A 14869-nucleotide genomic window follows, 5' to 3' on the forward strand; every position below is an offset into this window, starting at 1 on the left:
CTGCCTTCCAATCCACTGGCTCCCGTCTCTCTCCTCGCCTTCCGCGGGTCCCCAGTGGGGAGGCAGGATGCTGCAGGCTCTGGAGAGGGTATTTCAGGAGGGTGATCTGAGCCCTCAGCCAGGCGAGGGTTATTAATAGCCAGGCCTTAGTGCCCCGCTAGGGGCGGGCAGGCTCTGGGGGGAAGGGAGCGGGAGGGAGGGCGGAGCTGAGCCCAGCCGAGCTGGGGGAGGAGAGTCCGGAGAGGCTGGCAGAACTTGGCCGCGAAGGCCCCTCCCAGCCCCCCGGGAGCCCAGCTGTCCCCTCCGCGGATTCTCTGGGGCTGGTTCATCACCTCTGAATACTCCTGTGACAGGAGGTGCTTGCAGAACCCGCCTCCAGCCCCAAGCAGGAATAAATAGAAGGCACCCAGCCCAGGAGAAGCAAGAAGTTTCTAGACCTGCGTTCCCGGCTTATTAAGCTCTCCGCTCCACTCCGCGGCTCTGGCTGAGAGCCTGGACGGCCTGGGCGGACGGTGGCTGGCTGATCTCCGGTGAGGCTGTGTGGAGAGGGGTCCTTGAGAATTCTGCTGCACCAGCCAAGGGTCGCCTTCGGTGGCTGGAGAGTCTCGCGGGGCCGGAACCCCAACCTGGTGTGTGCCTCCGTCCTTGGCAGTGGCATTTTCCGAAGCTGAAGAATAAGCTTGGAAGGCCAGTGCACCCACATCACCTTGCTGTGTGACCTTGGGCAGGTGGCTCCCTCTCTCTGAGCCTCTGTTTCCCCTCCAGCTCAGCGGCCGCCATGGCTGATGGTCAGATGCCCTTCCCCTGCCATTACACGAGCCGCCGGCGCCGGGACCCCTTCCGGGACTCATCCCTGTCCTCCCGCCTGCTGGATGATGGCTTTGGCATGGACCCCTTCCCCGACGACTTGACTGCCTCTTGGCCCGACTGGGCCCTGCCTCGACTCTCCTCCGCCTGGCCGGGGACCCTGAGGTCGGGCATGGTGCCCCGGGGGCCCTCTGCTGTGGCCAGATTTGGGGTGCCTGCCGAGGGCAGGAGCCCGCCCCCCTTCCCCGGGGAGCCCTGGAAAGTGTGTGTCAACGTGCACAGCTTTAAGCCGGAGGAGCTGATGGTAAAGACCAAGGACGGATACGTGGAGGTGTCTGGTGAGTGGGGGGCAGGGGAGGGGGTGTAGACCTCAGACCCGGCAGAGCCAAGAGAACGCTCCTTTGGAGGGGACGCTGTGGTCGTATGACACAGGTGACTTCAGGGCTCCGGAATGCAGCCCGTAAAAGTTCTCTTTGCAGAAAAGCTCTCCTCTTCCAGTTCCTAGGGGGATTTTTAACCTGACTCAGCTGCTGGGGCCTTTGGGTGCTGCATCAGCCAGCCAACAGGCAGGGGAATAGAAACCACGTTGCATGTCTGTCCTAACAGAGAGAATTTAATATAAAGAATAAGTTTAACAGGTATAGGAGTAAAAAGCCAAAGAAGAAGTGAGGTTCACGCACCCAAGCATCACGATACAGTCCAGAAGGGGGTGTTTGATGCTGTGTAATGATAGTGTCAGTAACTAGCTCAGGTTTCAAGAGAAACACCTTCCCTTGTCCCAGATGAGGAAACTGAGGCATAATTGTCATTATAAGGCTACGACGTGGTAACCCTGGTTGAGCGCTTACGGTCTGCCAGGCACCGTGCTCAGAGCTTTACCTGTGGCATCTCAATGAACACAAGCAGAAGGGGCAGGGCCTGTCTCCTCTTTTTTACAGATGAGGAAACTGAGGCACAGAGAGGTTAAAGCAACCCACCCAAGACCACCAAGGATTCCACCCCCAGCTGTCTGGGAATTGGGAGGCCAGAAGCAAATTGACAATTTGTTGAGCACCTACCAGGTGCCAAGGGCTACAGCTTTTATATTCCTGCTCTCAAATAATCCTCATTCCAGCCCTGAGAAGCAGAGGTGGCTAGTCCCATTTTGCAGCTGAGGAGGCTAAGGCCCAGGTGGGCACTCGTCCAAGGTCACGCCGTGAGTTAGCAGCAGGCCAAGTCAGGGCCTGCCCACATCCCAGCCTGGGAGAGGGAACGTTTTGGGGAAGAGGAAAGAGGAAATGGACGCTCAGTCCCTGCGAAGCAGGGCAGCAGGGGAAAAGCTTTCTGTCCCTTCCCTCCCAATTAATGTTCTATTAAAAAGCATGTTCCTGGCAGGCTCTACCGGCTGGAAAATCAATAAAAGCCATTGCAAACAGGCTGGGTAGGTACTAGCCCCAGCAGAGCCGCCTTCAGGGGGAGTTTCAAAGGCTCCCAGGGCACAATTATAAACATCAGAGGCTCCGGAGGGTGTGGTGGGCCAGGCGGCATTCTGGGGCCTTATGTGGGTGGAGGGAGATGGCCAGGGCGCCAGATGCCTGAAACCATTTCTCTGGGCTTTGTTTCCTTATGTGGAAATTGGGGTTCAAATGGCTACACGGCCTAAGGATTTTCGTCTTAGATGACGCATGTGAAGTGTGTACTTAGTGCCTAGAACACAAGGGATCGGCATTGTTTTGATGTTACTAGAACGCTAAGGCCCCAAAACATACATACATACATACATACATACATACATACATACATACATACATACATGCTAGATGTTCTTTGAGACCCGGGTTCAAATCCCACCACCGCTGTTCAATCTCTGAATGGATATGGACAAGAAAGTCTTTTCACTGCTCTGAGCCTCGGCTTCCCCATCTGAAGAGTGGAGATCATAATAACATCCATCTTGCAAGGCTGTAGGGAAGATTAAATATGGGCAGACAATCCATGATAACAAATGCAGACTGTCTGTAAAATGGAGCTAATACTAGTGTCTGCCTGGCACTCTGCAAACAAGGTGATTATTATCACTGCTTCCCCTGTCTTTGTTTTAATTAGGGTTCCAGAGGCTTCCACCCCAGGGTGGAGGGTGTCCCATGCCCTGTGGCCCCTCCAGGAGAACTCTGTCCAGCCTGGAGAGCTTTTTCCTCCATCCTCCTTTCTAGGTGGGGTCTGGCAGCTCCAGGCTGAGATCCCAGCTGAGTACCTTACTAACCCAGAGGCTTCGAGTGGGTCACAGAGCCTCAGCTTCCACATCTGTAAAATGGGGTCATTGGGGGCTTAAATAAGACAAAGACAGACAAAGCGTTTTCAGGTTGAAAATGCCTCACAGATATGCACTTAGCAATGTCGGCTTGACAGAATCCAAATCCCCCAAGAATACATCCAAAGATTTTTATAACAGGGATTTAAAAAATCAAATCGATTATCAGGGGCTCCGTTTAAAAAGCAACTTTCAAGGGACGTGGGAAGTCAGATCAGTCTCCCATCCTACCTCACTTAATGACACACCCATTCTTCCTCAAGCTGTTTGTGTAGGGCACTGTGCTAAACGCAGCCATATGTTGGTTCACCGGTTCCTCACATGGACTTCCAAGGAAATATGCGTAGGTTTGTTGCACCCATTTTACAGATGAGGAAACTGAGGCCCAGAGAGACTAAGTCACCTGAGGTCACCTGCTTCTCCATGGCAAGGTCTGAAATTCAAAGCCAGGCCTGCTTAGATAGTTCCGAGTCAGGATGGCTGGATCTCCTTCTAATTGAGTGGCCTGGGACAAATCCTACCACCTCTTGGGCCTCAGCTTTACCCTTGGTCTTATGAGGAGTTGGACTAGGTCAGTATTTGCCAAATGGTGTGTTTTAAGATATCACTGGGCATCTGATAAATGCAGGTTTCCTCACTGCAGGACTTATCAGAGCCTTGAATTTGCTAATGGCGTTTATGAGTCTCTGAGAGGTAGCCCTGTCTTATCTGACCACATATGAGTGTCTAGGCCCAGGGAAGTGTTTGGAAAATGCTGAACTAGATGGTTTCCATCATGCCTCACATATACCCCTCCCCCACCCTGCAGCCACCAGCCAAGAAATGTTCTCTTCATGGGCCGCTGGCCCAGGCCCTGGCCGAGGAAGGGACTGGAAAGCCAGAGGCTTTATTCCACCCCCTCTCCTTAATCCCAGGGCCTCTGCCTCCCCTGGAAACAGCACCTTCTTTCTTCAGCTGGGCCAATGGCTTTCCCCGAAGTGCTGATGCGGCTTCTTGGCACCTATATTTCTCGGGACCTCTAGCTTCCCCTGGCCTCCAGATGGGTTCGTTTTTTTGTTTTTTTCATAATAATTGCTTTTTTGTTTACCAACATAAACTATTTCCATGGTAGAAAATGTAGACAGGAAAGCAAAATAAGAAATTAAAAATCGGTCATAATCCTTAAACTGCCCCAGTAAATAGATATCCAAATAACATGCAAATTAAGCTTCAGCAGGGGCCTCCTAGCAAAACCCTCTTTCACCCAGCTTAACCCCCTCCCCCAAGCCCCCCTGTACGGAGCTGCCTTTGCTTAGAGATCCTCCCCCACAACCCCAGTACCTATTTTCAGAGCATGGACGGAGAGGTTTAGCTTCTGAGGATCAGTTTTTTCCCCCAGTATCAAAATAAACCACAAGCATTCACCTTCACATGGTATTTTTACAACTTTCAAAGCAATTCTGTGACTCATCGGCTCCTAGGAAGTTGTTGTCATCGCCATTGTAGAGAAGAAGAGAGATGTGCTGGGAAATGTCAGAGCAGGGACTCCAATCCCCAACCCACATCCCTGCCTTGGAGTCTTTGCTCCAGCACTTCCAAGCTGTGTGACCTGGGGCACATCACTTAACCTCTCTAAACTTCCATTTCCCCATCCACAAAATGGTAATAATAAAAGTACCTGCTTTCTAAGGTTTTTGTGAAAAATGAACAGTTGATATCGGTAAGGTGCTTAGAACAGTGGCGGACACCAAGGAAGCGCCGCAATATAAGAGTTTGCTATTATTATTCTGACCATCACCATCATTATCATTTATTATTGCCAGGACACCAAGTGTGCAAAAGGGCTGAGTCAGAGGCACTGGCCTGTCCCCAGGGGAAGCAGGTCTCCGGAGGCCCAGGCTTTGGGAAGGGGACCAGGGGACAGACAGTGTTCCTTTGGCCACAGGCCTGTATCAGAGCTGGTCAGCTGGTGGTCACGGACTTGGCAGGTCAGAATAAACTCTCTGAGCTTCAAGAGGCAGCACGTTGGCAGAATAGTATGTTCTGGTTAGGCAGACACTCCCGTTGAAAAACGAATTCCTGTAAATGTACCCCTTTCCGCCCAGCTGGTGGGAGACTACGTTCATGCAGCCTTTCCTAAGGGAAATTTAGCAACATATAGAGCAAGGCTTCGAAATTCTAGAACTTGGAATTTATCCTAGGAAGTCATGAGGCCGGGTGTGAAGATCTAGCTACAAGAATGTTCAGTACAGTGAGGTTCTTTCTGATGTCAGAAACCCTCTCAGTGCCCCAAAGCCGGGGACTGGCTAAATGAACTTAAATCTCCCTGCAGCCATTAAAAGTCAGGTTGGCAGTGAATATTTGCTATAATATGGAAAAATAATTATAACGCGTCAGTAAGAGAGAAAAACAAGTTTCAGGTGTAACATACAATATGATCTCATTTGATAAAATGGGTGATATACATCTATACTATATAACATGTATGCATTTCTAAGTAACATAGAAAAGTCTGGAACATATACAGAAATGTGGTTTCCTTGGGGTGATGGAATTATGGAGGGTTTTGATTTTTTTTTTCTTTCTTTTCTACATTTTCAAACATACACATGCGTTATCTTGTAATCAGAAAACAAGTTATTAATAAAGGAATCGTGAATAATAAAAAGGTCATGAATAATGTAATCACCTATAAATTATCAGCTTAAAATCTTGACTGCAGTAAGACACCATACTACACAAGGTTATTTACAGTCTAGGTTCCAAAGCCCCTCAGAAGGATGCCCATGGGTAAATGAGGGTTCTTGGCCCTGGAATGTGGCGCCACAAACGAGGAACGAGTAATAATAGGAGCCTAATGGCTCTGCCAGGTGCTAATCCGATTTGTTTAAAGAGAAATTAGAGATACTCTCCCCATTTAAAAAAAAAAAAAAAGTGGGGATGGGCCAATGGGCTCAGAATTTGTTACATAAATTGCAGACGACAGCCAGTTTGCGCCTAAGCCTTCTTGTAATTTCATATTTTTCCTTCCTAAGGAAAGAAAAAAAAGCCCTTGCCTGCCAGCCTGGAGGAGGAGGGGTGGGTGGAATTTCACATCCGTGGTGACTAATGTGTCATTTCTCAGGGAAAGCCCCCTTGGGGTGTTGTTTTTTTTTTAGCAGGTTGAAGCATTATTTCCAGGCAGTTCTTTCAGGACTCAGTACAGATAATGGGGCCCAAATAACTAACTAGAAGCTGGAACAGGCGGAGGGGCGTCGGACCCCAGCCCTCGGCTTCGATTCCAAGAGTTGGTTCTGAGACTGGGGCTGCCATGCACTTGCTGGGTGCCCTTAGACCCATCCCTGGGCCTCAGTTTTCACATCGGTAACTGAGGGAGAAAGAGGCCCATCCTCAGAGCTGGGAAAGGGCTCTGTGCATTATAAAGCCAGCTGGGTGGCAAACTAGCCCCACTTTTTTCCTCTCACCCATTCTGGGATGTTGGCCTCAGGGGTCTCCTGGCTGGTTAGGAGAGAGGGGTGAGACGCAAGGCTTCGAAGATGCCGTACCACATCTTAGAAGACAGGAGATAGACTGTGATTTCCTAAGTCTAACGCATAATCATCTACAAACCACGGTCAAGGCCTCCTGACCTGCCTGTTGTCTTACTGCATCTTCACGACAGCCTGGGAGGTGGTATCAAGTGGGTCCACTTAGCAGATGAGGGACCAGAGGCTCAGACAACTGGAGCCTCTAGACCAAGCCCCGAGCCACACAGCGAGGCCGGGGCAGGTTTTACATCTGAGCCTGAGTCCTGAATGATGCCCGAGGGACATAGCCGCTGACACATGGCTTTCTTCTCCCTTCCAGGTAAACATGAAGAGAAGCAGCAAGAAGGTGGCATTGTTTCCAAGAACTTCACAAAGAAAATCCAGTAAGTAACCTGGCAGTTGGATTTCAGGGTAGGATTGGAGTGGAAGTGGGGACGCCTGGGACCTGAGATCTGGGGTCTCTCCCTCTTGGGCATCTCTACTTCAAGATACACCCCCTGCCCCTGGGGCAGGGAATTGAACCCTTGCACCTAAAGGGGAGAAGGTATCACAGCAAACGTGCATAGGTTCCCAGAAATGGGGGCGTGTAGGTTGTGCCAAGTCATCTGCTCAGTGCCCCGTGGGGTGGGATTAACAATCTCATTTTGTAGATGAAGAATCCGAGAATAGGAAAGGCAAAATGACTTGTCCACAATTCCACGAAAATCGGGGCACTCACCCACCCATGTGATATGATGCCCCAAATTCCCAAACAGAATCTTTCGAAGGCTGCTTGCTCTAAGTCTCCCATGGCCAGGAGAACGCGCGCCTCCCCTAGAGCAGCCATATGAATTAGGCTGGAAGCTGTCCTGCTGTCATCACTACTCACCACCTAGAGGGGTTTTCAGGCTGAGAGATTGGGACAAAGGAAAGGCCAGTTTTGCAGAGGGGAGTGAGAAGGGCTGAGGCGGGGGGATTATGCAAGCAGCAGGAAGACCAGCAGGCTGAGCCAATGAGTCAAAGCCACACTGAGGCCCTGATGGCAACAACTGTAGCGAGAAGAGACTCACCTCCCCCCTAATCAGCATCCTTCCACTGTGTGCACTGCTGGCTCCAAAGTCTTTTCCCAGTCCCATTTCACCTTTGCAGCAAAGGTATGCAGTGGGGAAAAGAGACATTACCCTCCTTGTATTATGGGGAAACTAAATCTCCCAGAAGTGAAAGGACATACCCAAGGTCCTTAAAATTAGCATTTAGAACAGCCCAAACAGACCTTTGAACTCTGAATTCACCGTGTTCATTCCTTGAGCAAGGAATGCCCTTTCCTCACCTGTAAAAGGGATGGGTGCTGATGCCAGCCTTGCCGAGTTACCAGCTGAAAAGGAAATGAGATCACTGCACTGTGATGGGCACACAGCAGGTCCCCATAAGTGGTGGTTTGTTGTTACTATTATTGTTGTTGTTACTGAATCTTAACTCCTCCCCTCGCCCTGGCAAAGATATCCTGTGTCTAGAGAGATTCCACAAGCCGAATGCTGAGGCTGCTTTCAGCTTTAGGATTCTGTAGTCCTGTGTCTCCTGCCATGTGCCCATTCCTAACCCACCGGGCGCCTCTGGAGTACTTAAAAGGCTGCAGCCACTTCCTGATAGGGCAAACGCCAAACTGTTCTTCTCCGCGCTCCCTGGCTCGCCTGCCATCCCCAAGACCCACACCTTTCCCTAGTACCGCAGCCAGCAGGAACAAACATTGCTGAGGGGGGAGAGAGGGAGGGAGGGAGCTGATGTTTCTTTCTTTCCTTTTTTGTTTTTAATAAATTATTTAATTTATTTATTATTTTTGACTGCTTTGGGTCTTCGTTGCTGCGTGCAGACTTTCTCTAGTTGCAGCGAGCGGGGCTACTCTTCATTGTGGTGCGCGGGCTTCTCACTGCAGTGGCTTCTCTTGTTGTGGAGCACGGGCTCTAGGTACGCAGGCTTCAGTAGTTGTGGCTCGCGGACTTCCATAGTTGCGGCTCATGGGTTCTAGAGCACAGGCTCAGTAGTTGTGGCTCACGGGCTTAGTTGCTCCATGGCATGTGGGATCTTCCCGGACCAGGGCTCGAACCCGTGTCCCCTGCATTGGCAGGCAGATTCTTAACCACTGCGCCACCAGGGAAGCCCTGATGTTTCTTTTAAGAGACTGAGGTCTCAGGATGGAGTCACAGACAGGGCAAAGCTGTGAAAGGGACTGAGCCGGAAAGAAGTCATCAAATTCATCATCTCTAAAAGACAGCCATTTCCATGGATCTCACCATCTCCAAGGCCTCCGGGAAAACAGCTTGCTGGGAGTTACTTGACCAGATAGAACTGCCTAAAGCTGCTAGAGGCTCAGCAGCTGAGCCGGGCCGGTTGTTAGGACGCTGGACTAACATGGCCAGAGGCCCCCTAGAGGCTCCCCTTAGTCAATGAGCCGTCCCGGCCCTGTCCCTGGACCCTCCAAGCCTCCCCGTGTTCCAGCGACTAAAGGGCCCCCAGGACCCTCCTCCATCACTTCGGCATGGATCCAACCATTCTGGTTGGTCCAGCTGTGCCAGATGTTAAATATTTTTGAACCTCGCCTCTGCGTGTAGGGAGTCCCAGCTCCATGACTGAGTGGGAGACTTGCAGCAAAATGCTGAACTGCTCTGAACTTCTGTTCCTGTATCCCTCCTTCCCTCAGGATGGGGAATGAGAGGATGTGTACAGACTCAGTGCCCAGCCCATGGGAATTAAAATTATTAAAGATTCCACAAGGCTGGAATCACACAAGAGCAGCTGGGAGTCCTGGGACCTCCTGGGACCTCCTGGCTCTGCCCAGACTCCAGACACCAAGCAGTGGGACTGGGGTTTGGGATGGCTCTAGCCCCATCTCAGAGGTCTCACTGCCTCTCCCAGGAAAAGCTCCAGTCACTAGAGGACAGGGAAGCTCCTTCAGCCAGGCTGAGATCCTTCCTTGGAGATATCCTCCCAGACAGGATGCTCCAGCCGTTTGCCTCAGCCACGGCTAGGAATTCTTCTCAGCACATCCATCCCCATGTGAAAGACCCCGTTTTGACTGGATGAGGGAGAGAGGGAGAGGCCTTGGAATTTGCCAGTCAGGTTGGGTGCAGGGCAAAGCCTGGAGATGGGGGCTTTTCCACACCCAACTGGAGTGAGAGGCCAGGGGATGCAGGAAGTCATCAATGGAGGATGCCCAGAACCAAAGCAGACTTGAGTGTCTTTGCTCCACATCTTCCCTGGTGTCTGTCTGATCTGCCATTTAGTGACCCCGGTGGTGTGTCAGGAGTCATGTTAAAAGATGTAGAGTTTTAATTTTGTTTCATCTTTAAAAGGATGCTATAACCATAAACAAGGTGAAAAGATAACCCTCAGAATGGGAGAAAATATTTGCAAATGAAGCAACTGACAAAGGATTAATCTCCAAAATTTATAGGCAGCTCATGCAGCTCAATATCAAAAAAACAAACAACCCAATCCAAAAGTGGGCAGAGACCTGAATAGACATTTCTCCAAAGAAGATATACAGATTGCCAACAAACACATGAAAGAATGCTCAACATCACTAATCATTAGAGAAATGCAAATCAAAACTACAATGAGGTATCACCTCACACCTGTCAGAATGGCCATCATCAAAAAATCTACGAACAATAAATGCTGGAGAGGGTGTGGCGAAAAGGGAACCCTCTTGCACTGTTGGTGGGAATGTAAATTGATACAGCCATTGTGGAGAACAGTATGGAGGTTCCTTCAAAAACTAAAAATAGAACTACCATATGACCCAGCAATCCCACTACTGGGCATATACCCTGAGAAAACCATAATTCAGAAAGAGTCATGCACCACAGTGTTCATTGCAGCTCTATTTACAATAGCCAGGACATGGAAGCAACCTAAGTGTCCATCGACAGATGAATGGATAAAGAAGATGTGGCACTTATATACAATGGAAAATTACTCAGCCATAAAAAGAAGCAAAATTGAGTTATTTGTAGTGAGGTGGGTGGACCTAGAGTCTGTCATACAGAGTGAAGTAAGTCAGAAAGAGAAAAACAAATACCGTATGCTAACACATAATATGGAATGTAAAAAAAAAAAAAAAAAAAAAAGGTTCTGAAGAACCTAGGGGCAGGACAGGAATAAAGACTCAGATGTAGAGAATGGACTTGAGGACACAGGGAGGGGAAGGGTAAGCTGGGACGAAGTGAGAGAGCAGCATTGACATATATACACTACCAAATGTAAAATAGATAGCTAGTGGGAAGCAGCCGCATAGCACAGGGAGATCAGCTTGGTGCTCTGTGACCACCTAGAGGGGTGGGATAAGGAGGGTGGGAGGGAGACGCAAGAGGGAGGAGATATGGAGATATACATATATGTATAGCTGATTCACTTTGTTATAAAGCAGAAACTAACGCAACATTGTAAAGCAATTATACTCCAATAAAGATGTTAAAAAAAAAAAAGAGGATGCTCTAGAGTAGGAATTATTAAGCTCATCTTGTGGATGAGAAAACTGAGGCTCAGAGGATGATGGGACTCAGCAAAGGTCACGTAGCCAATAATGAGCTGGTCTGGGACTTGAACACAGGTCTCTCCACCTTCCAAGCCCATGACCTTCCTACTTGGTTAGGGGAAACAAAATGTGTGGTTCACGAACCATCTTCAACTATTTTTTGCCTTCTATGCTTACGTTCCCATACTATTATTTGCTCACGACTTTTTTTCTTTTCGATCAACTCGCTTTTGATAAGGTTCAGCTCTCATCAGTCAAACGTTCACTGAAGAAGACAATTGTAAAATAAATCCAACGAAAGCAAAATGTGGTTAAATTCTAACTAGGCAGTGTTGCCTGCCTGAGGCTCTAAGTCACAGATTAGCTCTTTCCTTGTTAAAAGAGAGAAAATAGCAAGAGATAGAGGCTAAGGTGTTAAAGGCATGTTAACACAGAGCTGAGACTTTCCCTTAGATGTAAATGAAAGATCTGCAAGAGGATTGAGGAGGAATAGCTCTCCCACCACGTGTTTCAATATAGAGGTCACCTGGTGAGAGCCCTTGAACAAGTCTCTTCCCATCTTGGGGCCTCAGTTTCCTCGTGTGTAACATGAGAGCATCGTCCTGGACAGTCGAGATCCTTTTGGGCTCTGACATTTCATGGGTCAGTGATTGTGCTAAAATAGTCACAGCTGGGCTTCCCTGGTGGCGCAGTGGTTGAGAGTCTGCCTGCCAATGCAGGGGACACGGGTTCGAGCCCTGGTCTGGGAAGATCCCACATGCCGCGGAGCAACTGGGCCCGTGAGCCACAACTACTGAGCCTGCGCGTCTGGAGCCTGTGCTCCGCAACAAGAGAGGCCGCAATAGTGAGAGCCCCGCGCACCGCGATGAAGAGTGGCCCCCGCTTGCTGCAACTAGAGAAAGCCCATGCACAGAAACGAAGACCCAACACAGCCAAAAAATAAATAATGTAGTCATTAAAAAAAAAATAGTCACAGCTGTCAAGATGCTCACTTGTACAGCCAATGACTCCAATAACAATGTAGAAGGTGAGGCTGACTGAGCACTTCCTGTATGCCAGGCACTGTGCGAAGCCCTTTGCTTTCGTTATCCTACATAATTCTCACACCACCCTAAGAGATAGATGCTATTTTTAACCCCTTTTCCTATAAGGAAATAAGTTCAGAGAGGCAAGATCACTAGCCCAAAGTCGCACAGTCAGGAAGAACCAGGATTTGAACTCAGGTCTGCCCGCCTGCAAAGTCCATGCTTGTGGACCATGGCTGCCCTGTCATACGGTCCCAGGTGTTCTGTGGGTTGGCGTGCAAGGGGTTAAACAGAGTCAGCCCATCCCCAGCCCAGAGAGGGAGGTCCAAACTCTTGGCCTTGTCTCTACTTCAGAAGTTTGGCTTGGCAACTGCCCAAGTTCCCTTTCTCTTCCATCCTTCCCTGCAGGCCCCTTGGTAATCTCCGTGGCTCAATTTGGCAGGAGTCTCCCTGGTAGAGGAAGTTCATGTGGCTACAGGTGGCTGTTCACAGCAAAAAACTCCCCAACCCCTCCAGGAAGGGTCCTGCCCATGACCAGGACGGGCTCACCTTACTTCCTGGGTCTTTCATCAAGACCCCTGCATTTACAATAGTCAGAGCCAGCCCGGACCGGTGATCTGTGGGGATTGAACCTTCTGGCTTTCCCTACCGTGGACCTTTTTTCAAAAGTCTGGTGCCTGGGGAGACAGAGGAGCATCATGATCAGCTACTCTGAGTTTGGAGACCAGGATTCCAATTCTATTCCCATCTGCTGCTTGCCGGCTGTGTGACCTTGGGCAAATCAGTTCACCTCTCTGATCTCAGTCTCCTCATCTATAAATTGGGGATAGTAGTGGAACTTGCCTGCTGGGATTATTATCAAAATAATAATCCCACCAGGCAATATCAAAAATATTTTCTTTCAAATGAAATGAGAATGTCTGGCTATATTAAAAATAATAAATGAATCGTGTGTTTCTCCTAGGCTTCCTGCAGAGGTGGATCCTGTGACAGTATTCGCCTCGCTTTCCCCAGAAGGCCTGCTGATCATCGAAGCCCCCCAGATCCCCCCTTACTCACCATTTGGAGAGAGCAGTTTCAACAACGAGCTTCCCCAAGACAGCCAGGAAGTCACTTGTACCTGAGACCCCAGTCTTGGCCCTTCCTTGTTCCCTCCCCAACCCCTGGGCTTCTTTGATTCCAGGATACATTACTTTAGCTGAACTCATAGATTTAGTGTGACTGAAATGTTGGGGGTCAGGGTGGATTGACCAGATTCCCTGGAGAGTGTAATAGTAGGTTTTTCCGCAAGATGGCGCAATTGGCAGGTCGTGTTCCGCTGCATTAGGCCAAGATGCTGGGAGTTTTTCTTTCTTTACCTTTTCTATCGTGATGAAAATGTTGCACATTCTACAGCTGCAAAACAAATAAAAGGGGACATAACATTTCACATTGTATCTTACCTTGCAGCTAATGCAAGAGTTGCTTTTCTCTGGGGACCTCCCCATCACCCAGGTTCCCATTCTGGGCTCCCAGTGTCCATGCCTGCCCCAGGGTTTGGTTGACGGAGCCCAGTAGCTCACACCACTGTGTTTCTGCAGACGTGGTTTACACAGGGTTATAGATAGGTCTTACATCCCCATATGGGATTTAGCCAACAACCACATGAAAACAAACAGTGCTTTCTGCCCTTCACCCAGACATTTATAGCACGTTCCCAAGCTGGCACTCCCCAAGGACTCTGGAAGCCCCTTAGTTTATTCTCTGGCTAAGGTCCCCCCTTTCTTGTGTCTCCTATGTCCAAGTCGGGATTTTTACACAGGGGGCTGTCTCCAGACAGCTCCACCGGGAACCAAGCAAAGGCCAGACTGTCTGGCAGGCGGACTAGTGGTCCTGTGTATATGGGTGGGACGTGTGTGTCATTGTTATTTGAATTGTGCTGTCGTTTAGGGGGAAATAAAAGTAAGTAATAATAATAATAATAAAGGAGCTGATGTTCTTAGCCTTGTGTGTCATTTTGATGGGAACTAAATGCAGTACCACTTAGATGTGCCGCATCAATTAGGGATGCTTGTGGCAGCAAATAATAATGCCCAATGCATAGTGGCTTAAATGACATAAATATCTGTCTAACTTTACAAGAAGTTTAGATATGAGTGATTTCAGAGTTACTTTTTCAGCTGTTATGCCACCAAGAACCCAGAGTCTATCATTTTCCTCTGCCATCTCCGACAAGTTTACAAGTTCTGTCCTCATGTTTGCAAGATGGCTGCAGCAGCTCCAAGCATCTCAACCTCATACGACAATGTATAGGAAGAGAAGGCAAGGGTAAAGAAGTCTTTTTGTCTAAATTTCTCTTTTATCAGTAACATCTTTCCCAGAAGCTCTCTCTCAGCAGATTTCTTTCTTTTATTTCATTGACCAAAACTGGGTCACATGTGTATGCTGCAGCCAATCCCTGGCAAAGGGAAAGGGATGCCGTGTTGGGCTTAGATCAATATTGATTTGTCCTTTGAGGCCAGGAACATTGCTGCCTGAAAAAACAAGGTTCTGTTAGGAAGGAGGAAAGGGGCAATCAACAATTCATGGATGCCCCACACTGATGCTGCCAGGAGCCCAGAACCCTGAAAGTAGGGTGGTGGGGAGCAAGGAGGCTGCCAGAATGCATCAGTTAGAACTGTTTCTGTGCTAAGTGCTAGGAAACCCCACTCAAACCGAGTTAAGCAAAAAGGGGTGTTTATTGGGCACA

At 49.1% G+C, this 14869-nt stretch overlaps 1 protein-coding gene across 1 annotated transcript; it reads left to right on the forward strand.

The window, feature by feature from the left end:
- Nucleotides 1-213: 213 nt before the first annotated feature.
- On the forward strand, nucleotides 214-14122 carry HSPB8 (heat shock protein family B (small) member 8). Its single transcript, XM_082356048.1, has 3 exons — nucleotides 214-1145; nucleotides 6923-6986; nucleotides 13106-14122. Exons 1-3 carry the CDS (start codon nucleotides 779-781, stop codon nucleotides 13263-13265), a joined length of 591 nt encoding a protein of 196 aa, XP_082212174.1. The 5' UTR covers nucleotides 214-778; the 3' UTR covers nucleotides 13266-14122.
- Nucleotides 14123-14869: the final 747 nt, after the last annotated feature.

Source organism: Balaenoptera borealis, assembly GCF_965194805.1.
Source record: "Balaenoptera borealis genome assembly, chromosome: 14".
NCBI classification, from domain to species: Eukaryota; Metazoa; Chordata; class Mammalia; order Artiodactyla; family Balaenopteridae; genus Balaenoptera; species Balaenoptera borealis.